The 26,970-nt window shown below is 38.7% G+C and overlaps 2 protein-coding genes across 2 annotated transcripts in view; one reads left to right on the forward strand and one right to left on the reverse strand.

Annotated features, from left to right (window-relative positions):
* The window catches only part of mettl24 (methyltransferase like 24), a 55,397-nt gene extending 40,533 nt beyond the window's left edge, over nt 1-14,864 (forward strand). The window contains exons 4-5 of the mRNA XM_034699006.1: nt 3,933-4,158; nt 13,575-14,864. Of these exons, the coding sequence (XP_034554897.1) occupies nt 3,933-4,158; nt 13,575-13,892 (544 nt within the window). The 3' untranslated portion in view covers nt 13,893-14,864. The remainder of the gene's footprint in view (nt 1-3,932; nt 4,159-13,574) is intronic.
* Nucleotides 14,865-15,767: 903 nt separating this feature from the next.
* Nucleotides 15,768-26,970, reverse strand: part of cdc40 (cell division cycle 40 homolog (S. cerevisiae)) — a 36,196-nt gene continuing 24,993 nt past the window's right edge. The window contains exons 13-15 of the mRNA XM_034699868.1: nt 22,162-22,238; nt 17,041-17,185; nt 15,768-16,336 (exon numbers count right to left, since the gene is read on the reverse strand). Coding sequence (XP_034555759.1) covers nt 16,159-16,336; nt 17,041-17,185; nt 22,162-22,238 — 400 coding nt within the window. The 3' untranslated portion in view covers nt 15,768-16,158. The remainder of the gene's footprint in view (nt 16,337-17,040; nt 17,186-22,161; nt 22,239-26,970) is intronic.

Consider the following 26,970-nt stretch of genomic DNA (forward strand, 5'->3'; position numbering starts at 1 on the left):
ATTTAGATTTATATTTAGCATTTGGATTTAACAATTATTTTAACTTAATATATTTTCACATCAAAATTAAATATGAGGAAGGTCACAAATATTCCTCTAAATGTGGAAAAAAAAAGTGACTTTTAAAAATTCACTCTACAGTGTTATGATTGTGTTTTGTAGCTAAATGTGGAGAAATGTTTCTGTTATTTTCAGTGTGCACAACTTTACAAACGGCGCCCGATATTAGCGCGCCCAATATACTAAGGCCATAGCCTTCGTCGCAGCTGTTTCATGTCTGACTCCCAACCTTTACTATTTGCTGCATGTCTTTCCCCACTCTCTACTCCCCACCTCTACTTTCTCTCTCCAGCTTTCCTATCCAATAAAGGCAAAATGCCCCAAAAAACACATCTTTATTAAAAAAAAGACGTAAAACAGAAAATGCTCAATGGACACGACCTCTGTGTGTAATTACTAATTGAGATCACACCTGTGGCTCTTCTGTTCAATATAAAGGGACAAGTGGGGTCTGTGTTTTTTGCTCCACTGAGCTATAAATGACATAGCAGTCATAACTAACTTCTGTTGTTGTTGGCCCCAGGCATTAGACTCCAATCTGGCAAATTTGGAACATCCAACTTTTTCCTCTAAATCATCTCTTGCTAAACTACGACTCAGCCAGCATGAACTTTTAAACTCCAAGAAAAACTTTCCTTTGCAGACTGCAGGCCATGTGGAAGTGGTTTAAATTTAGAACAGCCACGTATATAGGCTAAAGCACAGCAAGGGAATTAAAAATACCTGCTTGGTGATGATGCATATTAATGAACTGCAATGTGTGATGAGGGAGGAGGAAAAGGTGCAGAACAGGAAGAGGTGGAGAGATGGACAGATGTAGAGACAGACATTTTTTAAGAAGATGGTCTAAATAGAAATAAGGGAAAGAAAGTACCAGATATTTCAAAGCCCACCCAGAGGTTGTTTGCCTCAGCTCAGTCTCAACATCCAGACAGGCTGTTGATATAATAGTTTAGTGCCAGAGCAGGCAGATTTACAGGCTACAAGGTGTTTTGACCCTTCGTATGCACACGTAAACATCCTCACATCTGGTTCCCATGACAAAGTCAATAGAGATTTATCCCTCCTGCACTCTGTAGTCCCAAGAGAGAGGATATTTTAGCTACAAGAGATCATTTTTTATCACCTACAAGAAGTCCTGATGCACCGCTCCCTGTCACTGCACTGATTCCTGGCAAAGAGAAGGCACATGAAAGCAGGAAACTCTCAATGAAAAATTTAAAATACAAAGTGCCCTGGAATGAGACGTCTTGTTGCATCTCAATCTCCCCCTGCATATACTCTGTTCTCATCTCCCTGCTAGGGAGATGCACTCAGGGACCCTGGTGCCTCATCTGTAAAATGCATGTACTGTGAAATGCACTCCCCCTGCCGCAATTACAGAATACAGCCGCAGCACAAACTAGACACGGGGGAACGCGGAGACAGCGACTGAGAAGGGGAGAATAGGGAGGAAATTGCAGAATTAGGAAAAGATAGGAGTGAGATGAAGTGAGGATGTAAGTGATACAGAGAGTGAGAAAGAGAGAGAGACACATGAAGGAGATGGAAATACAGTAAATATGTCTGTCTACTTAGATTTACACAACAAATTTCCTACTGAAGCACACCCCAGGAGATGACAGGGGAACAGAGGGGAGCAAGAGTAATATGAAACAAAAGAGATAACAAGTACCTTGTGGCGAACTCCACTGTTCTTCTCTTTGTTATATACTATTGATTTTTGGGGGCTTATAAGTGAGCAGTTCAAGGTTTTTGTACAGTTTTAGTTTGAAGGTTTTGGCTCAGCTTTAAGAGGAATAAAGCAAGTAACCCTCATAATGCTTTGAGCCTGTTTGTAGTTGCCCTTTTCCCTGTGAAGTGATAGAGTCATCATTGAAAAAGTGGACTGCTATAATTTGAGTTGGCAAGGCATCAAGTGTCAGAGTTATCAACCTATACATAAGTGCATCTACCCCGCTCTTTAGCTCTTAACCTGCGTTTAAAGCAAGCAGTCTGGTTTAGTTCAGTACGGTACATTAGGGATTTGTTAGCATGTACTCTGTTAAAAGTTGGAAATGGTACCAAAATAACCAATCTGTACCATCCTACATTTTTGGCACCCTTCTGTTGGGTTACCAGGCGTTTCTATATGACCCTTAATGGTGGAGTTTGAGAGAGAGGAAGGGGGAGAAGGGATTGTACTGGATTTTATCTCTCCTGGTGTTATCTGACCAGTAAAATGATGTATCCTAATGATTTATGACTCAGTTTTAGTATCAGCGAATGCTTTTGGGTATTATAAAATGTGTCTGGTTGGTCTTATCAGGAAATGATCATGTTAAAAAGAAAGAGTGCTTAACACATACACCAGCTAAGCAGAGAGAGGGGCAAAGAGATGGATGCAAAGGGAAAGGGAGATTGCACAAGACAAAATATTATCTGTAACCTGATGGAAGTCAATCATTAACACAGCTTACCTACATCCAAACAAATTTAATGACATTTTTTTCCCAATAAAACTTAATTGCAAGCTCAAATAAATAAAGCGCTGTGCAATGTACTTGTTTTACTGAATAACAGCTCTAAACACAACTTCAAAATAAAAGCATTGTGTGAAAACAAGTGGAGTCTCTCCACAGTAAAAACAAATAGATCTTTTGCTTTGAAAGAAGGATTCAACAAGTGCTTTAATCCTACAATTTAAATACTTTTGACATTAATTTAGCTTACAAAGCCTAAACAGACATACACTTATAATTTTTCTGTGTCTTTTCATGGCAATCCCCACAGCTTGCGGAAAAAATTGCCAACATTCTCTAGATTTTTTGGCTCTCAGGATTTTTATCATCAAGATCCACGGTGCTCAACTGGGTTCTCAAATGAGTTGCCATTTGTAAAAGATATATGTGTTGCGCTTGCATGCGTTGTGTAGTTTATTCAGAATTTAGCCCAGTAGGTGGTGGTAATGCACTGTCACACCTACTGACGCCAACTACTAAACGTCAAATTTCATAAATTTGGGATGTGATTGTTATCAATGAGGTGGTGGTGGTTCCTGGGGATGGACGAGTTGAATGGCTACGAACAAAAACTAATGATAGCATCAGACTTTATATATTGTATCTCTTATTGTGTTTAGTGCTAAATAGACATGTCACACCCATAGACTGTATAAATAATGGACGTAGTATTCGTGACATCACCCATCTGTTCCTGAGCGCTGTTTTGAAGCCAATCGACGGCGGCAGCCATATTGGAAATGCGGAACTCAACCAGGCAGAGTGTGACGTAAAGAGGCGGAGTTTGAGCCTCCTAGCCAACAGCTATGTGTTCCCGACCGGGAGTCAAGTCAGTCATGTCCTTATTTGGGCAAAAACTCGTAATCTTAATATCTTCTGAACTGTCGTGTTAGAAAAAAATTCAACTCCCGTACAGTGTGTGTCGATAGAGAAATTAGCTAAGTAGAGCCAAGTCTGTAAACATGTTTATTAACACTGCATCTTTTTTCAATGGGCGTCTCTGTGGTTTCCGGTGTTTCTGCAGCCAGCCTCATTGGATTCTCAATGAACTTCAGTTTATAACACTTCCGCATGGGCTTCATAATTTCAGACCGGAGGTTGCCACTTGTTTACACCTTTTAAACACTAGTATCTTAGCACTGCAATAGTAAGCATTTTGCTATGCCAGTGTTAACATTTAGCTCGAAGCATTAATGTGCTTCAGAGGAGCAAATAAGATTAATTGTACAGAAAGATGTGTAATGCAAAAATCAACAATCTATAGCATGGATGTTAATTTATTTTGGCTTGTACCAAAAAATGACATCAGTTCAATACCTTACCTTGTCTCTGTCATACTCACCCTGATTGTCTGTGCTTTGTGGGCTCCAGGTTGGGTGTGGATGACCGGTCTCTGGAGCATTCTCTGGCAGGAGCAGGTTGTGAGGTCCACTGCTTTGACCCCAGTCTGAAACAGCCTCACTTGCAGCAGGATGAAATGTGGCTCCATCGGCTCTCCGTAGACTGGAGGGATCCAAACCCAGCCATTGTCGCCCAGCGCCAGTACGCCAACACGAAGAAACTGGCCACCATCCTGAATGACTTTGGACACAGACAGGTAAGAGGTGGAGCGAATAAGTGGGATGTTATAGGGATTATAATACGAATTTGTTGAGGATTCTGCTAGTACAGAATCACCTGAAAGCGGAACAAAAAAGATTTATTTTTCAGTGTCAGCAGGGGGATTCCACTATAGGTGGCATGCATGCATGCAAAACACAGGCCCCATCCTGTGTGTCCAGATTTAATAAAGCTCATCATGACTCATTTTTCTGTTGTCTGTCTCGGGCTCCAGGTGGATAAACTCCCATTTGTTTTTGTATTTTTCTACCTCGTTTAAATATTATCATGCTGAATGTTACCTCTTCAAAGCCCCCAGGGAATTGTGTTCCACCTCATCAGATATGGATCTGCATACAAGATCAATCATATACAGGCACACACCATGCTCACTGATAGCATGCATACTAATACAGCGCACAGGCGTAGATCCTGTAAAGATGCCTGTTTGGGTACAGGCTGAATTATTATTCAAGGTCAAGGAAGGACTCTCTAAGACAGGTGATGAAAATGTAATTTCATTTCTAAAAGATTCTGCTCTGTTCTCGTGACAAAGCCTAATAAATGTATCAAAGTATTATGTCTCTTTATCTTATTTAAGCGTCCTTCAGAATATTCCTGGAAAAAGAAAAATGGTCTGCAGAAAATGAGGCAGTTCTGCAAAACTGGCCTAGTCAACGTGTCGTTGCTTGGAGCTTTTTTATTTCCAAACAAAAGGCTTTAAACTCATTGTGCTTGTTTATTCTCCCCAGAGGTTGAACCCTCACTTTTTAATAACCCATCAAGCAACACCGGGTTAAAGCTGGGGTTGGTAGTCAGATTTAGATACACTTTTTGTCATACTGGTTAAAATGATCTTTATGTCAGTGGCAATCAAAACATAATGTGTTCTTAAAAAAGAGTGAAAAAATGCTGCTATCTACAGCCGGAGTAAACCTGGGAAAACACCAACCAATCAACGTTTTTGGGTCCCATAATTTTAAACCAATCAAATCGCGTCCTGCCGTTCTGCCCGCCTCCTGCCCGTACATTTCCCCGGCGTTCACTCCCCGTCCCCTGCCTCTGCTTCCCCTGACTCTATTTACTGCCCCTCTCGCTCGACCTCAGGCCTGTCCCCTCTGACCCGATGAGGTACTTTGCTCAGGACTGTAGTCCGGATCAGATTCTAAAAAGCTCTCACCACGGGGACTCTGACAAGCAAAATACTTAATGACATTTAGTAAGTCCTACAGAAAATGTACATGTATTGTAGCGTCCGCCCGGACGCTGTAGGGATGACGAGCCGATTCGTGAACACGTTGAGCTTTACTAACCGGTCACTGTGGGCCGTGACCATGCCAACCAACAAAGCAACAATCAATGTTTGAATGAATGAAAAACTTCTCCTCTTGTCTCTCCTCTCTCCCGCTCGCACACTCTACACCTCTCCTGATGCATTCACTGACTGTCAACACTGTTGGAATTAAGAACATCTACACTGAACACGTTTAACAAACAGCAGAGCTGTTACAGTATTATATGTGTTATAACTTTTCTCCTGATATTGTGTCGGTACAACTGGATAATGTTAGCATGACAGTTCTGAGTACTAAAAGCAGCCATGTTTGTTTGTGTTTTTAACTTTCCCTATGATAATGTTTTGGTGAGGACCGGTTTTGTATCAGTCACGATCATATGGTCGCAAGTCAGCGGCACTTGTGCATTTGAGCGGGGGGGGGCGTTGTTTTGGAGGAGCTCCGAGGGGAGGGGTTAGACGGAGTCCTGAGGAAATGCTACATTCAAATTCATGCTAGTTTTCCGAGACTACCAACCCCAGCTTTAACATATTAATGCTCCCCACATGATGAACTCTCTTTGTTTTAGCGTCTTTGTCTGGTGCATTTCTTGTGTCAAATTTCCACAACTTATAAGATATACATCCTTTCGTGGGAGACAGAAACTTGCTCCCCTCATTCCTGCTCCCATGAGGGAAACCTTGTTCTTTTCTGGAGATTTCCCATCATTTATCTGGTGCTTCTTCCAAGACAAACTCTAAAAAATAACACCACAGTTTGTACTGTTAGGCTATGTTACTTGAGAACCATAACATTTCAAATCACTTTGTTTAGTCTACACCTAATTATTTACCTTTATCATCTCCCTATCCAAATAAACGAACAGTTAACTCATACATCCTTCTATTGGGACCCAGAGGAAAGCAGACTTTCTAATACATGAGGCTTTGATATATATTTATATCCTCCCAGTGTGCAACATGAAATGAACAAACAAACTTTGGCACTGGATGTGTTTGCGTGGGTGGCTTTACATACCATATTGCTCCACTGATGACAGAATCCACCCATTTTAAATGCAGAGCCATGAACATATTCTTGTAATGAGGTTTTAATGCGAGTACATAGCGTGCCGGAGGAGCAATCAGCAGCAGAACAGCTTCTTTCCACCGGTCTTGCCCATCCTCTGTGACAGAAAAAACAGCAGTGAAGAATCAGAGTGACTTGGAAAGGTCGAAATATGCATTTGCGCAGCGCTTCTTATCTGCTTTGGCTAAAAGTAAACAGATGATTCATCCACATAGGTCTGATGACCAGCTGAGGCAGCAGTCACTGTTATAACAGAGGTACAAATGTCAGCAGCAGGACACCACATCTCATTTAGTAAGGAAACTGCATATTAGACCAATCAACCCATCAGTGATGCTTGGCATTAAAAAAAGCAGGAAACAATCTGCTAAACTCCATCGAACAACATTTTCATTTTCTTGACTGAAGGACCTGATCCTGCATCTGCTGGCATATATATAACTATGGATATCCATCTTATGGTGAGGCAGCTTTTTATTATCACGGCCCACGTCTGTGGAACACCCTACCTGAAGATCTAAGGGGTGCAGAGAGCATAAATATTTATAAAAGCAAACTCAAGACCTACCTTTTTAGTCTCGCTTTTAAATTAGTTTTATTTTTATTCTCAACAGTTTAATTAGTTAATTAATTAATTTATTATCTATTTCAAATTTTAGTCACTTTAATCTATTTTATTTATTTATGTATTTATTTATGTATGTATTTATTTATTTTAAGTATAGCATCCTACTTTCTTTTAATTGTTTAATATTTTAGTGTTTTATTATCTTAGACATGAATTTTATGTTGGTGATTTTAATTTATTGTGTTGAGTTTTAACATCTTAATTTACCTCCAGTGTTTCCTCATTAGGATATCATGAGAGCGTTTCCTCAGTTCGTTCAGCAACTTCTTTTTTACTTTTTTATTTTATTTTTATTGTTTTTATTCCTATTTTTGCATATATTGTGTTCTTAACCTTAGGACTGTGGGCTGGGTTTGGGGTTGGATCTGGGGCTGGGATCTTTTTCTTAATTTATTCTGTTTTTTGTTTTTTTATGTACAGCACTTTGTGTTACAATGTCATTGTATGAAAAGGGCTTTATAAATAAAGTCTGATTGATGACTTGGTATTTCAATAACATTTCCTATGAACCCACCACTTATAATGCATTATAAGCAAGTTTATAAAGCCTTATAAACACATTAATAAGGCTTTATAACAATCCTTATAAGTGATAATGTATAGCAATGTTTATGAAGTGTTATAAGCAATGAACACAATGCCTTATGAAGGTATGATTCATAATACATATACCTTAATGTAAAACTAACAAAGTCCACTACTATAACACTTCAACACTTCACACAAGTTTTTTCTCGCCACTGTAACTAGCTAAATACTGTGATGTTCAATGCTCTTGATGGATTAAGGTGGGGTCAGACTGAGTCTTACCCGGTCTTGAAGTTGGGTCTCTGTTCATAATTTGACATAGAGTGGTCTAGACCTCCTATGTTTGTAAAAGTGTCTTGAGATAACATTTGTTGTGATTTGGTGCTATACAAAATATTATATATTATTATATTATAAAGCTGATATAAATGTGCCAATGATGCATTTTTAAGTTGTGGGTTCATATATATCTTCTACATAAGATAATAATGATAATTATTATTTTATTTACAGAGCACTTTTCAGAAAGCAGGTTACAAAGTGCTTTACATAGGCAGCCATGAAACAAAAAAGAAGAAAGGCACAAAATTACGTTAAAAGAACTCTAAAGTAAAAAAAAAATCTTCTAAAAAATATTTTTAAATGTTAAAATTTAAAAAAATCTGGTAAAATCAGGAAAGGCTCCGTGATAATAAAAGTATGTTTTAAGAGTGGATCTAAAAGAGATCAGTGACTCGGCAGAAATGACATCCTGCTTATACTGCTTTGTGGATACATTTTTAGATATACTTTGAAGAAATGATAAACAGTAATTCACTTGCTCATGCTTCTGGATCAAGGGGTAAGTTAATGGGCTGCATCCTCTTGGGACGATAAATCCATTCAAAAGTGAGCATATTTTGGTACATTTAAAGCCTGGCTAAGGAACTGTGAGATACTATTCTTATTCCTTCTTTTTTGACTCACATTTTTTATTTACAAAAGTTGTGAAAAGATCATTAAACCAGGCTTTCCTTGAGATGAGCTGCATTAGAAGGAAGTATAAATTTATATGACACACTAATGAGAGGAAATACACAGGAGCCTCTCACATCAAAGCAGTTGAATCAGCAACTTAAAAACCTGTGACTGCCATCTGCTCTCTCTAATTAAAGCATATGGAACATATTACAGGTCAATAAGCTGTGGTGCTCTCTGCTATACAAGCAGAACACTGTTGCATTACTCGAGCAAGGCCAACCATTTGGAAAAAACAGAGACAGTGAGTTAAGTCTAGCTAATATCCATGATTTACACACCATCAAATAAACATATTCACGTCAATTAACAAGCCAAAGTACTAACGTTCATTTAAAGTTATTTTCCTCCAATCAGTAAACTTGTTTACAAACATTCAGAGAACTTTCCATCAAAAGCGTTGGGAAATTAAAATTTGTCCCAATGTGCTGCCTAATCCTAAAGATGCTTTGCAGAAATAATTACCATGGGTGTTTTGATCACACACTGTCTGAGTCACAGGGAGGAGAGAAAATACTCAGCCGTTGGGAATAAAGACTGTCTGCAGCAATCAGAGAGCGGGTCAGGATTTCTGTAGAATGCAAAGACATTATACATGAACTACTAGTCAGTTTTATTGTTGTTAAAGCTGCTTTTGATTTGTGATTGTGCTTGACTGTTATGCTTGAGTTCTTGAACATTTTTCTTTCAATAGGGATTAAAGATCACAAAGAGCCTGTGGTAAAGAATGGTTTGAAGGATGTGGAGCCACATTTTAAAAATGAACGTGAATCATACACATTTTAATACTGTGAACAGGAGACTATTGATACAGAACCTTGAATGTGTATTTATTAAAAAAATCTCTAGGGCTAGCCTGGCTTAGTCCAAAGTTATCAGATTCCCCTTTACAGCATGTCTGAAGCTCAGTATCGCCGATCTTAGGGCAGTAACTTCTGGAGTCTCACTGATTGCATGGCAACTGAATTGGTGCCAGAAATAGAGCAGAGCAAATTCTATCTTAAATTAGCCCGTTTTTTTTGTACAGTCCAAAATGTGTAAAAATTCAGAACAATATTTGTGATCTTTTTCACCTTTATTTTTGTCATACCAAATATATTTAAGACACAATCCAAATAATGAATGTAAATACATGGTAAATGTTGAATCTAAATTTTAAATAAACAATCTAAGTATTAAATATAAATGTAAATGTAAAATATAAATATAAAATTGAAACATAAATGTTAAATCTAAATTTTAAATACAAATCTAAGTGTTCAATATAATGTTAAATAGAAATGTAAATGTTAAATATAATTATAAAATTAAAACATAGATGTTAAATCTAAATTTTAAATAAAAATCTAAGTATTAAATATAAATGTAAATGTAAAATATAAATATAAAATTGAAACAAAAATGTTAAATGTTAAATCTAAATTTTAAATACAAATCTAAGTGTTCAATATAATGTTAAATAGAAATGTAAATGTTAAATATAATTATAAAATTAAAACATAGATGTTAAATCTAAATTTTAAATAAAAATCTAAGTATTAAATATAAATGTAAATGTAAAACATAAATATAAAATTGAAACTTAAATGTTAAATCTAAATTTTAAATACAAATCTAAGTGTTCAATATAATGTTAAATATAAATGTAAATGTTAAATATAATTATAAAATGAAAACATAGATGTTAAATCTAAATTTGAAATAAAAATCTAAGTATTAAATATAAATGTAAATGTAAAACATAAATATAAAACTGAAACATAAATGTTAAATGTTAAATCTAAATTTTAAATACAAATCTAAGTGTTCAATATAATGTTAAATAGAAATGTAAATGTTAAATATAATTATAAAATTGAAACATAAATGTTAAATCTAAATTTTTAAATACAAATCTAAGTATTAAATATAAATGTAAATGTAAAATATAAATATAAAATAGAAACATAAATGTTAAATGTTAAATCTAAATTTTAAATACAAATCTAAGTGTTCAATATAATGTTAAATAGAAATGTAAATGTTAAATATAATTATAAAATTGAAACATAAATGTTAAATCTAAATTTTGAATACAAATCTAAGTATTAATTAGAAATGTAAATGTTAAATATAAATATAATATTGAAACATAACTGTCAAATGTTAAATATAAATGTTAAATCCAAATGCTAAAAATAAATATAAATAATAAATAAAAATGTTAAGTATAAATGTCAAAATTTGCTCTGCAATCTTTAATATTAAGCTAGTATGCTTATTCACACTGCTGCCTAGCAGAACCAAACAAATAAAAGCTTCATAAATTGAAACGTGTATCCCAACCAGTGTCAGTACTGACTCCAACGGGTTGCTAGTTGGACTGCCAGTGCCTGCAGTCTCCCAAAAATATGCACTTACTGTATGTAGCAGGAAATATTGAGAAAGGCATTTTTGAAGCCCATTCAGAGTTTCCACAATGTTCAGAGTCATTACAGAACCAGTCTATGGTACTGACAGACTATGGTTAGGATATCTGTATCCTTTATGAAGCGTTTAATTTGGTACTTCTGTTGGGTGGTAGTGTGAATTTTTATATTCGCTAAATATTTAGGACCACAGAGCAACATTTAACATTTGTGTTTAGCAGATTTAACAGTGATTGTATCTTAAATATATTTGTCACAACAAAAATAAATGTGAAAAAAAAATCATAAATTTGCTCTAAAAATGATAAAAAAAAAAGTGACTTTTAAAAATTCATACTACATTTATAAGACGTTTTGGAGCTGGGTGTGTAGAAATGTTATTTTAGGTGTGCACAACTTTACAAACAGTTCACCAAAAATGTCCTTACTAGACAGCAGTCTTGCCATGACTTGCAATTTTTCAATCAAAGTGGGCTGGTGATGGCACCACTGGGGCAGGGAAGATATGTGAAGCGAGCCAAAAATAAATATACTTCTGAAATCCGCCTGACTGAATAGCTGTATCAACAGCTCCAGATAACATCAAACCTTGTCAAACACATGGAAACACAGAATGACACAAACTGAGACAGACTTTCCCTTGAGATTTAGTGAATAGGCTACATCACCTCTTGATGATTTCACATCAATTTCCATCAGGAGTTTCTTGTTCAATTAAAGGACTTATTTTCTTCTGGGAGTCTCAGTCTGTGGGGAGGACTGAGGACAACATTTTGAGTAGTTCTCTTCAGATTGCTGTTTTCTTGAGTTTCTGGGACTTGTGCAGTTCCACTAATGAGGTCTGGGAATTCAACAGCCACACCAAGGGCATCCATCAGAGAGGAATTTCATGGCTACTTTAGTGCTTCTGTGCTGAAATGTTGCCAAATAATCTCAGTTGGGGAAGTGTTTTCTGTGATAAAAAAAGGAACTTGAAATTTCCTTTAGCTGGTTTCCTGTCTTTTTTTTTTATAGTAATAATACATCCTGATATTCATGTAGTCTCAATCCCTCCTCAGGTCTCATCACTAACAATTTAGCTGCTACATCATGATCTTGCTGAGTAAATGTTAACTGAGATATTCGCCAGCCTGAAGGGACTAAAACTACTGTCACTGGGGACTTTAAAACACTTAAATGTCAGACAGTGGGCATCTTAAGCAGTTCTTGAGAGGAATCCCAATTTCCTGAGGAAGTGCACTAAACTCAACAAGAGTCTCTTTACATGAATATGACCCTAGGGTATGATTAACATTCATCAGATGAGGAATTCCTCTCCACCCCAGTTTAGCAAGCCATATAAAGCTGCTCTTTCGCTCAATCCATCATCAACACCACTTAAAGCTAAGGTTAGTAGTCTTGGAAAACTAGCATGAATTTGAATGTAGCATTTCCTAAGGACTCCGTCTAACCCATAGGTCTAACCCCTCCCTCCTTCCCCTCGGAGCTCCTCCAAAACAATGCCCCCGCTCACATGCACGAGCTCCGCTGATGCACGACCATATGATGGTGACTGATTCAAAACCGGTCCTCACCAAAACATTATCATAGTGAATGTTAAAAACACAAACAAACATGGCTGCTGTTAGTACTCACAACTGTCATGCTAGCATTATCCAGTTGTACTGGTGAGACGAGATCAGGAGAAAAGTTAGAACACATATAATACTGTAACAACTCTCCTGTTTGTTAAACTTGTTCAGTGTAGATGTTCTTAATTCCTAGTGTTGACAGTCAGTGAAGGCATCAGGAGAGGTGTAGAGTGTGTGAGTAAGAGAGAGGAGAGACAAGAGGAGAAGTTTTTCATTCATTCAAACTTTGATTGTTGCTTTGTTGGTTGGCATGGTCACGGCCGACAGTGACCGGTTATTAAAGATCAACGTGTTCACGAATCGGCTCGTCATCCCTACAGCGTTCAGACAGACGCTAAAATACATATACATTTTCTGTAGGACTTACTAAATGTCATTAAGTATTTTGCTTGTCAGAGCCCACGTGGTGAGAGCTTTTTAGAATCTGATCCGGACTACAGTCCTGAGCAAAGCACCTCATCAGTAGGGGCAGTAAATAGAGTAAGGGGAAGCAGAGGCAGGGGACAGGGAGTGAACGCCGGGGAAATGTACGTGCAGGAGGCGGGCAGAACGGCAGGACGGGATTTGATTTGTTTAAAATTTTGGACCCCAAAAACAGTGATTGGTTGGTGTTTTCCCAGATTTACTCCGGCTGTAGATAGCAGCTTTTTTCCCACTCTTTTTTAAGAATACATTATGTATTGATTACCATCAGGACATAAAGATCATTTTAACCAGTATAACAAAAAATGTATCTCAATCTGACTACCAACCCGAGCTTTAAGCTAGAAGAAAGGCCAAAATTTACCCAGCCCGTTATTTTTGCCGTTCTATAATCTCCCTTTCTGTTTCTGCTCTAGGTGGATGTGCTGAAGGCGGACATGGAAAGTGCAGAGTGGAAGATTTTGGAGAATCTGGTCCTGGAGGGAGTTCTGGAGTCAGTGGGTCAGCTGTTGCTGGAGCTTCATCTGCACTGGGCAGGCTTCGAAGTGGGCGGCGACGACCCGTCCGTGGTGCGGTACTGGTTCAGCCTGCTGAAGGAGCTTGAACGTGCAAACTTCCACCTCTTCCACGTCCACAGTGACCCCACCAAACCTCACCTCTTCTTGCACAAGAACGTCCTTAATGCCAGCAGTGCTTATACGCTAAGCTGGGTGAACACAGGGTGGAAATCCTGAGGGACGCCAGATTGGTAAAAAATTGATGGAAGTGAAGAGGAGCTTTACTTAGCGTGGTGTAAAAACTTTGCAATATGGGGGGTTTCAGTCTGGCACAGATTCCTCAAGAGACTGCTGTTATCTTGGCTGACCTTTCTGCAGACTAAAATCCTCACTCTTACTTTTCCTCTCTTCGCTCAGTGACCTCATGTGTGTAGATATGCAGAGTAATTGCCTCTGGAGACTCTGTTCTACCTCATAGTGGCGATGTTTGTTGCTGCAGGTCAGCCTTCTGACTCACCATCAACCCCTCCCCCATATGAGCTAGGCCCACAGCCAAACAACGTTTACAGATAACAATGGTCTGCAGAGGCTCAGAGACCACAACCTGCACTAGAGGACAGGAAGTCAAGGAAATACATGATGCAAAAGTGGATAGGGAGGTAAATGATCCTGATGCATTCACAGGAGGTGAGTATTTTTTGGGGCGTATGAGCAAAGACTGTGGGTAATAATAGTAAAGAGATGAGATCCGCTCCGGGAAGGGAAGGAGAAAACTGTGCCTGTATTTATAACACAACAATTGTAAGAAAGACGCAGCAGTGTTGTCAATTATAGAAGTGTTCAGCGTGTTGGTTGCTTGGCTGGCTATTTGAATGAGAATGTGTGGGCGAGTGTATGAAAGAGAAAGAAAAATGAAGTTCAGTTATTTTTGAATCCTGCCGTTTCCTGGGTTATAATAGAAACAGTTGAGATCCACACAAAGAAACAATTTGTACAACTGGATGAGATTTTTCCGGTTGTTCAGCTAGGCTTGCTCCATTATATATATCTGCTGCTTTATCACACATCTTTATAGACAAACATCATTTGACGATTCAAGACTTGGCTGATGACCTAAAAAATAAAGAAAAACTGCCTTTAAAAAAAGATTCAGTGAATGTCATTTGCCAAATTGTTCAATGCAGGTCAATAAAGAGAGAAAACAAAGAAGTCTGTGATTTCTCCTTGTGATTGAGTGTTTATTAGGATGGATGGCACGCCCCCGAGCTCCTCCCATTGTACAAAAATGAAGCCAAAATACCCCCAGTGACCGGTGCTGACTTGTGTAAGTGATGTCTTTTGGAGGAGGAGTCTGCACAATAGGAACTGTCTGGTTGGGCAGTGTCATAAAAGCCCCGCCCCTTCCGCTAATCAAATCATATTCAACTTACCAATGAAACAGCAAAGATCCCTCTTACCCCTTTTCGACCGAGGCAGTTTCAGGGCTGGTTTGGAGCCGGTGCTCAATTGAGAAGTGGTTTTTTGTGTTTCGACTGTGAGTGAACCGGCTCCCGGCCAGGAAAATCGGTTCCAGAGCGGCTCCAACTCTTTGCTGGTCTAGAACCGTGAACCGCTTACGTCAGGTGCAAGGGGCGGAGTTGCCGTGATCAAAAACACAAACCAAACGTGTTTCCGCCATTGTAGAGAACGACCTTTGTAGTACTGAAAATCCTGAGTTGACTCTGAAGTAACCTCCATAACCTAACATTTTGTCTCACCATTCCTCCCGTACTCCAGTAATGTGATGCACTGCAGGAGCCACGTTGTCAGCAGAGCTTTGTACGACTTCCTGAATCTAAAACGTGGATGTGACTCTGCGTGATGAGAACCAACCACTATGACAAAAACTGTTGGAGAAAAAATTATTTGCTGTGTAGTTTCATTTTAAAGTTTGAGCCACGTTCCATCTGATTATATGGAGGAGGCAAGCTCTGTAAACTATATCAGAGGGTGCTCTAAATATTTGGCTTCACTAATGAGGAGCCATCATGTCATCCATCTTTCATACAGTCTATACATGAACCAGGATGACACACTTTTTCAAAAACAACATTGCTTGATTTTCTTACAAAGTAAAATTAACAGAAAGTTTATTTCCACAAAAGGTCTTAGTCAAACAATTAAAAGTTAAGAATTTTTAGCGGGGCATACTACACAGGAAGTTGAAAAAACAGAGAAAAAAAAAACACATTTATGTAAAATGACTCCAAGGAATCCCTCTCATATGCCTTTTGTAATAGAAACAGTTACTAAAAGTATGTTTGGTTCATCTTTGTATTTATAATACTTGGACTTATTCTGAAATCTTGCTGTAGGATACAAAAATACACAGCTACATTAAGACTGGATACCAGTCCTGTGGCTTTGACTCAAGGTTTTTCACAAATCAGCGAGACAACCAGTCCCTTCTGTGACTCAAGTGGACCATTTCAGTAAGAAGACACAAAAACACCAGGATAAATATCTAGTCCCAGAGTTTGATTTGTCCGTCCCATCCGCAGGTGATGACCTTGGAGGTTTCGTGTGGGTGCCACAGAGCACTTATGCACACCTTATCGTGAGCCTTGATCCTGTGGTAGAGCTTGGTGGTCTTCCAATCCCATATGTTCAGCTTCCCATCTGCATCTCCTGACACCACATAGCTGGAAAAAAAAGAGAGCCACAAAATAACAGAGAGAGAGAGAGAAAGCAAGAGATAGAGATAGAGAGAGAGAGAGAGCGGATGGAGAGATTAGCACTTCACTAAAAACATTTCTTCTGTCTCCTCTTCACCTGCCAAAAGGTGGGAGTTGTAATTTTGGATATTGTAGTCAAGCCAGGAGTTGCTATGGATACAGAAAGGAAGTTCAGGCACCTGCTCACAGACGTGGGAAGTGGTTGGTGAGACGAGAGGAAGAAAACGGGTCTGGATGTTTGTTTTTTTTTAGCCTTAAATCAGTGTGCTGGACTGTCCTAGTTAGCACCCATGAAAATCTTATACATAAAATAACATGAAGGGCCCGTTCTCCACAGCTCCATTTACCTGCCGGAGTTTCAGAGGACAGGAGGGGAGCGGTATCTGCATACTGAAATTACACAGATGCCAAGTACTACTGTCTCCTTTTGTCTTGAACCTGTTTTAACTCTTTCTTTTTCAACTGCAGTAATAAAGAATATTTTCTAACTTTTCTTTTATCTTTCCTCTTGCTAAGGCACTTCTGAAACTCTTCCTCAAATATATTTATTTTCTGCAAGCTAGGTTTTTATTTCTCTTGCATATTTTCCTCAATGTTTAAAACTAATGATCAGCTGTGAATATCTTAGCCACCCTCTGTCTAAAGAACTGAGTAACAAAGTTAAGGCTTACCTCATGTCTGGGGAGAAGTCCACTTGGCAGGCATAGCCAGCTACCATGTGGCCTTTGAAGACTTTCTTCTTGTTCAGTCTGAAGCGGTTTTGGGCTCCAAAGATCAGAATCTGGTTGTCCATGGACTGGCATGCTAGCCATTTACCTGGGATTAAAAACATAGAATAAACAAAAATAAGTTAACAGCAAATCTCAAGATGTGCTGCAGCTGTACAGTAATTAATTAGCACTGAAGCAATCTTTTTACTACGAAGTATTCATCATCTTACCATGATTTAGTGACAGGTGGGGTTGGCCAATATTTCTGGGCTTTCTTTCGAGCTAATTAAACCTCTTCTAATGTGAAATATGATTGTTTTAGGAGCAGCCAAGGAGGATGTTTCCAAATGCAACTAAAACCCAGTAAAACATGAAGTCACAACTAGACTTCAGAGGGAAATAAGAAGAGTTTCAATACCAGAACCTTGTGTCATGCCCATAGTTTCAGGTTCACTTTCACACAATCTTACAACCATCTCTGCTCATTACATCCCCTTGAGCAGGACCCATTCATTTTCTTCTTGCGAGTCTCAGTTCTACTGTAAATAGTCACACAAACACCCTCAATACCAAAACTTTGTTCCATGCATACAGATTTTGTATACATTTTAGGGAATCACAAAGCTCTCTTGGTTTATAACACTCCCATCAGAAGTTCATTTGCTTCTGGTGAGTCTCGGTTTTACTGTAGATAGTTAGTTACACAGAGGCTTTCAATGCGCAAAACCTTGTTTCATGCAAACAGACTTTGTATACATTTTCAGGCAATCTCAAGAGCCTTCTTGGTTAGTTACACACGCCTGAGTAGTTAATTTGTTTCTGGTGAGTCTCAGTTCTACTGTAAATAGATACACAATGGCTTCACTCCTTGATTTACATGCTGTTCTTAAGAGAAGGAGAAAACTACTACCACTACAACTCCCATATCAAAACCCAGACCTACTTTTATTTATGGAGAATATGTAAATAGAGATTTATTCTCAGTTAAGTGTTGATAGAGATTGTTACAACATGCTAATAAAATCATTGAAAAAAATGATTCTATTCAAGCTTTGTGGACTGGAAAGTGAGAAAAAATGTAAACTAAATCAGGAAAGCAGTGAGTGTTTGCTGCAATCACTAAAAAAAGTGAACATATCACAGCTTAAAAGGTTGACACAACAAGTTCAAAAGTGCCAATTAGTAGTGTTGTAGTACTCAAGACCGGTCTCGATGCCGCTTATTTCAGGTCTCGCCTCGGAATCGTAAGCATTTTAACTCTGTCTTGTCTCGGTCTCAGACTGGGCGGACTCCGTATTTTATATCAAGACCGGTCGAGACCACCACTGATGCAGTGTCACTGTCATTACTGTGATAAGAGAAAAAATGAAACTTAAGGAGTCAAAAGAAAGGCAACTAAGACAGAACCAAACCTTGTTTGTTGCTTTCAATAGTATTCAAAGCAAACTTAAATAAAATAAACAGAAGTCTTTTATTTTGTTAACTCTCATAACGATTTTTCTTTGATATACAGTATATGGTCTTGGTCTTGGTCTTTTCTCAGTCTTGCCCTGCCTTGGTCTTGACTCGGTCTTGATACCTAAATGTCTTGGCCTTGTCTTAGTCTCGGTGCACTCTGGTCTCGGACATGTCCTGGTCTCGGTTAATGTAGTCTTGACTACAACACTACCAATTAGCTTGCTGGATTGTCTCATTAGCGTGATTCTGAGCAGTCAAATGTTAAAAATGCAGCCCTTAGTAATCTTGGACATGACATAGTATCATGCTGCCTATCAGCGCAAGTTTGTGTGGGCTTAAGCTGGCGAAGTCACAACTCTGTTCTAGTGGGACTTCAAGTAGAGTCAAATATCTTTATCAGGAGGTACGTGGTAATGAAGCAAAATATGCTTTGAGGGCAGGGAGTGAACAAAAAATAAAAAAAGTTGAAATGTAAGTAGGAGGGGGCGGCACTAAAATGGAAAGAACTTATCATACTATTAATAAATAGAAAAAGATTAGTGAAGAGGTATTTTTATCAGTGAGTGCTCAGTTTAAATCTCCTTTAGAGTATTTTAGCTCTTGACAAGGCTTCAGACTCAAAGTCACTACCCTCTGATAAGAGGCTGCGCTTCTGTGTCAAAGCATTACACGATTCACTGCACTTCTTGAAAAGAAACATGATGGAAATTATGAATGTGGTATGAGAAAAGAGATCTAGACAGTATGTGTTTGTTTGTGTGTGTGTGTGTGTGTGTGTGTGTGTGTGTGTCGTCGCCTTACATCGTTCCTCACAAAAAACATAAATAAAAGCGACACAAATGCAATAAGTGCAGGAGAATGGAAACAACTCGCCCAATTTCACCTGTCTGCTTCATAAAGATGGCAAGAGACCCGGGAGAGGAGAAAATGGGAGTGAAGCTGTGGTATGCAGTGCCAAGAGGGGTGTGAGTTAGATCCCATTTAGGCATCAGAGAAAACTGAATGGTCTCCCACTGAGCGCTTATTCATTATTCACACCCTGAAGAAACAAACTGTGTTTGGACAAATAAGAAAACTGCCAAAAAGAGAGAACAGAGTAGTGGTGAGTGAACATCAAGGAGAGGAATCAAAGACGGCAGAGACAAAGGAAACGAATGACAACAGAAGAGCAGAGTCTGATGGTTGTTGAAGCTGATGGAGTGCAACGGGGAATTTCTGATTCAAACAGAGTGTAACACATGAAGAGGAAGACCACCTGCGTAGACTGGTATTACTTAAGGTCTTAGAAGATCACAAAACAGAAGCAGTAACTGGCTTCTTTCACTCAGAACTCAATCAACACAGCTGAATAGTCACAAGTTCACTCTGCTCTTGAATTACTGTCATCTCCCACTGTATCACACGTCTGCCTGAATGGAAGTGATAAATTCCTCTTTCTGGTCTTCTAACCATTCAAAGTGCTCTGACACTAGATGACACTTTAACACACCAGGAGGAAAGGAAACATGGGTTCAGTATCTTGCTGAAAGACACTTTGATAAGTAGACAGCAGGAGCTGGGGATGGATCCACCAACCTTTCAAATGAGAGATTATCCAATGTGCCACACAGCCACACCATGAGGGCCTGTGTCCACTCATTGCGTTTCATGCACTGACAAGACTGACGCACAAGTAACCCTCTGTGTAATGTCACTTCTCCCTCACTGACCAATCAAAATCAAAGAGGGGCAAGACTTCCCCCACTACTTTTCTCAACTGTAACGGCAGAGGAGAAGCTAATCCTGGCTTTTTATTTGAGGCTTCAGTTTCCAGGTGTAGAGCTAACTGCTAATGCCAAGACACGATTTCTTTCCATTGCTTTTTACATTTCCTTTGAACAGTTTCTTCAAATAAAAGCAATTATTAAGCTCAAAGAGCAATTTAAAACGGACTCAGCAGTCACTATCAAGGGAACCAAAAGTGCCACGAGACAACTTTAGTAACCAAGCAACTGAAGTTCTGACTTCGGCAGCATAAAATTGACTGTTAGCAGACAAAGGCTTCAACACTTACAGCAGAAAAATTAGCTCAGTCTGAAATGTAAATGGAGGATGCACTGTATTTATATATAGCGCTTTTACATTACATTACATGTCACATTCATACACTGATGGCAGAGGCTGCGGTGTAACACACCCATCAGTAGTGAAGCCACCAGGATAGTTTTTGGGGTTGTGTCTTTTCCATATGCGTAATTAGCATATGGACACTGGGACCTGGGATAGAATCCTCAACCTTCTGATTGAGAGACCACCGACTCTACCACTGGAATGTAGGTTGCTTTGGATCATTGCTGCAGACAACCTGACTCCAACTGCTACAAATAGCAATATCAGTTTCACCATTATCATCACTGATATAATGCTAATGTTAATCTCAGCTGCTTGACTCCAACTGCTATAATTCATATTACCAACCCTTCCCCTCATTGTAATCATCACTATTGTAAATGCTAATATTAGACCTGTTGATTTTAACTGCCCTACATATTAAGATAACTCTATCAGCAGTCATTTTTCTGAGCTGCTTCTGAGCATGAAATGTACGAGGCAGGCAGAACGGCAGGACGGGATTTGATTGGTTTCATATTTTGGCTCCCAAAGGCAGGGATTGGTTGGTGTTTTCCCAGGTCTACTCCGGCTGTAGATAGTGGGTTTCTTTCGCTCTTTTTTTAAGGACACATTATGTATTGATTGCCATTGGGACAGAAGGATAATTTTAAACAGTATAATAAAAAGTGCATCTAAATCTGAATACCAACCCCAGCTTTAATAAAGACTGATTGATCTTGGGGTGAACTGGGATATAAGGAGTCAGCTATCAATGATACCAATATATGTATTTTTAATTTTGCCATATTTATACAATACTAATAAGACAACAGCAAGCCCAATAACGTTATTTGGTATGGATGATTAAAGCAAAAGCTTCCCATAAACACTGGAAACAGCTAGCCTTGCTCTGTTCAAAGGTAACAGACAAGGGAAGGAAAAAATCATCAACAAGTATCTCCAATGGTGAATCATCTTACTCTTGAAAATGGCTGATTGTGTTACCTCAAACATATAATGTTGTCCTACTTTTCTTCCATATATTCTCTTTGGAGGGATTGCATTTTTCCATCTCAACTTAAAATGTTCAAACAGATAAAGATCTATCACAAAAAAAAAAAAAAAAGGCGAACTGACTGTTATTTAGCAGCAGCGTCTCTCCCGCCCCTCGCTGACATGCCATTAATTGAAACTTCAGGCTGCTGTGCGCTCTACAGATCCTCACAACACTTTACATTAGAGTGTTTGAACGGAGCTCAATGGGCCTTACGTGACAGCTGGCACACTGAGAGCAACAATCAAAGGATTGGAAATGGATCACAGCCTGACTCTGATCCTGGTGACCTGCTCTGGACAGCTGTACAAATAAATCTACTGATGAGGAAGTTTTTCATTCTCCTTTGCAGTAACCAACCCTGGGAGGTGAGAGTCGACTCCAATCTGGCTATGTGGGTTTCTTTCTCCCATGAGGTCCTTCCTGCTGTGTGCTTGGCTGTGAGTCTGTGAGTGTTTTGCCATGATTCGACTGCTTACCGTTGGGGGAGAGTGTCACAGCTGGCATGGAGTGCATACTGGGCTCAGCGATGTACTTGAAGTCCACGGGGATGTCCCTGAAAGAGACACAAAGCAGTGTGAGCTCACTTGAGGGTGGGTTAAATGCAGGAATACAGTAGAGACCTGAGCGCCATTGAAGGGTAGAAGAACCCAAAATAAAAACGTTGACAAATCTGTGGTTGGTTTACTACTGCAGCTGATTTTGCCGCCCATAAGACACTTGATACTAATGGGAAAACAGGGATGGTTAAAGAGCAGGCGGGACCACCATTACAGCTTCTTTTTTTTTTTTTTACTTTTTATTTATATACTTTTTTCAATTGACACACAACAAGCACACATACATACAGGAGATGTATTCCCTTACACTTAATCTTTACATCTTAATGAGAAAATTACCTATAACTAGAATCTTCGTCATTACATTCTTATCTTAATTCACAGTATAGATTCATTACTTATAGTTTACATTTACAGAGGTGTATTTAGGGAAAAACTGAACTGGAATCAATAAATCAAATCAAATCAAATAAATAATTAAATAAATAAATAAATAAAACAAGAGGTGACTAGAGCTCAGGCATCGCCTGTATCACTGGTGCCCATGTATTGAGAAACTTGTTTGTCTTCAGCTGTAACCTTGCTGTGATTTTTTCCATTATAAGGACAGCTTTAACTCTGCCTCTCCATTGCGAAATGATGGGAGGAAGCGGATTCAACCAGGACATTGTAATTGTTTTTTTGGCAATTAAAAGCAAAATTCTTAGTAAAGATATTAAGTCTGCATCTTTAATGTTATCAGGGGTTATGCCGAGTATTACAGCTTCAGCATGTAAATAACTCCATGCAACGTGAAAGAAGCTTTTGATGATGCTCTGCCGACTATACTGTTATCCAATTATTTATTAATCTCTTCTTTGCTCTTTCGGCCCGTCTCTCGTGCTTTTACGCTGTGCTATTTTTTCCTTTTTGGATGAGACCAGAGAATGCTATTTTATCCTAAGTGTGCAGCAGAATGGTAAATTAACTATACACATATATATAGAGTGCATGTATAGTGATCTGACCTCTAAAAACACTTTTATACTGCATGTCACAACAACTCTTGCCCACCCACGTTCCTACACTAATAACTGGTCCATAAAAAAACATGCAAGACTCCTCAATCCAGGGGTCGAACCTATGACCTTCAGGTTGGTGAATGGCCCTCTCTAATCCTGACAGCAAAGAATGACAGGCAGCATCTGAAAGCATCATGGCACACAATGTGGACAACTGAAATACACAACACAGCATATATATCTACAACATTATGACCACCAGTGCAGTATAATGCAATCCAATCCGACAGCTCCCCCACATATTCTACTGTTACAAAGCTGTGCTTCATTTTTAGCTTTTGTTGACATGTCAGAAAAGTGATGACTGTACATCATATTCATGATTCATGTTGCATTCTTGGGAGTTTAGTGTGAGGGAGTTTTTTTCTGTACAATTCAGTTTGAGCACTCAGGTAGTGCCTGAAGGTTGGACCATAAGGTGTAAGCACATGAACCTTGAGCTTTGGCCTCGTGTCGCAAACAATTCAGTTGCATAGTACGAATTCACTTTTCACGCAGTGTCTGCCCACAGTGTGCATCTCACCTGTCTTCCTGCTTCACTTTGCACCAAGGATGTGCTAAAGAGCACTGAGTCTTTTTTATCCTGCTCTTTGTTAACCTAAGGCCATGTCTATGGAGGAGAAGTAGGGCTACTAATAAAACATTTTTGAAGGGCAGATAAGCAAAATCATTTTTTTCATCCTGAGTAAAAAAGTCCAAATTAAAGATTACACCTAATTATTTTTCCTTGCCCGCCCTCAGAATCCAACTATTAATCTCAGAATTTTGACTTTTTTTCAGAACTCTGATATTTAAATCAGAAAATTGAAAAAGAAGTCAGAATAAAAAAATACATTGTATTTTTTTTCTTTTCTTTTGCACCCTCCAAAATTCTGCCTTTTTTCCCTCCGAATTGATGTTAATCTGAGAATTCAGATAAAAAAAAGTCAGGATTCTAAGATTAAAATCTAAATTCTTAGAAAAAGGCAAAATTTATCAAATATTACACCTTCAATTTTGTTCTCCCGCCCTCAGAATTCAGATTTTAATTTCAGAATTTGGACTTTTTTTGAGAACTCTGAGATTTTAAATTAGAATATTGGAAAAAAAAAGTCAGAATAAAAAAATACACCTTATAATTTATTTTTTTCCCCCCACCTTCCAAAATTCTGCCTTCTTTACCCCTCAGAATTGATGTTAATCTCAGAATTCTGAAAAAAAAAGTCAGGATACATAGCATACATAGAAAATCTAAATTAAGAGAAAAGGGCAAAATTTATAAAAAATTACACCTTGAATTTTTCCCTTGACGCCCTTCAAATTCTTCTTTTTTACCCAGAATTCTGCTTCAGGTCTCAGAATTCAGACTTTTTTTTACCTCTCCGAATTCTGAGAAAAAAAGTAAAAAGGTCAGAATTGTGACTTTAATCTTAGAACGAAAAAACCCTGTAAAATATGATTCTGCTTGTCCGCCCTCCAAACATTTGTATTTTCCGTTGCCCTAATCCCCTTCCGTACATGTCTCTGTCTCATTCCTTCATAAATAACATCTGCAGCAAAGACCCAAACTCTGTCTTTGAAGAGCTAAAAACAAGAGTAAAATCAGAAATCTAAGCCCTTGTGCATGTGAAGCACACTCCAATTCATGCGTGCACACACAGTCAGACATTAGGGGTTTGTGAGAACCAATGTCTGCAGACAAGCCAAGCTACACTCTAAAGACCTAACAAACCCATCTGATCTGTTCTTCTGAGCTCCAGAAACAAGCAGTGTGAATGATTCAGTGTCTGGAGAGTGATGGTAGAGAAAGAAAGGAAATCATGAGGCCATCTGTCTACTTGGGATGTTTATGAATAATCAATGATTGTTGTGGTTTACCATTCTCACATTAATCAAGAAGAAAAAGATAAGACAACAAAAACAGTATTTTAGTATAATTTATATATAAACTCTGATTTTTTTTTTTAAGAACAACATCTGCAGAGAGGCTGGATTTAGTAATCAGCATGCAGAGAAGATATCAAAAGGGGAACCAGAGAAGGAGGAGGAAATGAACCAGCCGTCTTTGTTTGTTATTTGGAGCTAATGTGAAAAGAGGATTTCTCAAAACATAATTACTATTGACAAAAGAGTGAATGAACTTTGGTTAATTAATTCTGCGTTAGTAGAGTTATTTCTGATGGGAAAATATTTACATAATTTAAAAATTTGGGTTGGCAGCAAAGGGATTTTAGAAAGGTCAGGAACCGTGATGAAAGACAGTCTGGAAAACTCCTCGGAATAGAAAAAGCTCAAACTGAAAACTGAAAATAAACACAGAAATAAACACAGGACATCAGGGACTTGGATGATATTGCATTCCAATAATGTCCTTTACTCTGTCTCAGCCATTTTTTCATCTCTCCTTCCTTTTTTCTCTCAATCCATCATCCTCCCCAAAGTCCCTCCCAGCCCACAGCTTCATCGCTCTCTGAACAACATCTTAAAGATCAAGAGCTAATTCTCCTTGTTGACACATTGCAGCAAATTTCATATTGATTGTAATCCTCCTCCGATGCTTACGCCGACGGACTCTCTGCTCCCTGATGATGAACCTCAGCTGCAGATAGAGTGCTCTCCCCCAGAAAACTTGTATGCGTGTGAAAACACGGATAGAATTTAAATTAGATTTCCGTCCCTGCTATTCCGGAGATGTGAGACTGTTCTGGTTGATTCCGGCTAATGCTGCTATGTAGCGGCTCTAACAAGTGGGGGGTGGGTTGGGGGTTTAGCCAGAGGAGAGCGCCAGGTGGTATCCGTGGGAGAAATGGGGACAGTAAAGCCACTCTTTGGCCCAGCGTTCAGCTCCCACGCTGCACTGAAAAAGCTCACAGAAGACCCCCCCTCCCAAATCGATGCACTCAGTAGACTCTTGGGATGTGGGCGGCTCTTCGGCTTCACTTTACATTTTATTCTGTTGTAACTTTAAGAACGAGGGAAAACCTGCACCCCCCCAGTTGATCCCAATCTCTTAAATGTTAGAGGAAGATCTGGGGAGTACCAACAAAGGAAAAAAACACTTAAACACTCGTCATTCTTAAAAAAAGAACCCCCCCCCCCCATGAATCTGCAGGAAACTTCCTTTAACAATACTTTTTAAATATTTATTGTCTGCAAGTGACAAATAGCACAGTTTGTTTATCACCACAGGACCCTTGGCTACTCTGCGAGTCACTGTTGGTGGTCTCGCTTAACAACCATGGGGTCCAGAGCCTTCAGCAGGTCTGCCCCCTGCCTCTGGAACTCCCTCCTACCAGACATCCGTAACATCGACTCTCTTTCCATTTTAAAATCACATCTCAAAACACATCTTTTTACACTGTCATATTCACTCTGATTACACCTCTTCACTGCTCTGTATCTGATCCTGTTCATTTTATTTGTGTTTATTAATTACACTGTATCATACCTTGTTGATTTTATCTGCCTAATTTTTATATTGTTCTTTTTTTAAACTCTGCCCTGTACGGTGACCTTGAGTGCTAAGAAAGAAACCTTTAAATAAAATGCATCATTATTATTGTCTTGATTGCCAACTGAGCACAGACAAAGTTGGTGATAGGATGATATTTCCTCTTTTGTGTCTTGTATAAATATTGACAATGTTCCTCCATCTCCTTCCATTATAAAAAAAAAAGTGAAGCCAAAT

Source organism: Notolabrus celidotus, chromosome 13, assembly GCF_009762535.1.
Source record: "Notolabrus celidotus isolate fNotCel1 chromosome 13, fNotCel1.pri, whole genome shotgun sequence".
NCBI lineage: Eukaryota > Metazoa > Chordata > Actinopteri > Labriformes > Labridae > Notolabrus > Notolabrus celidotus.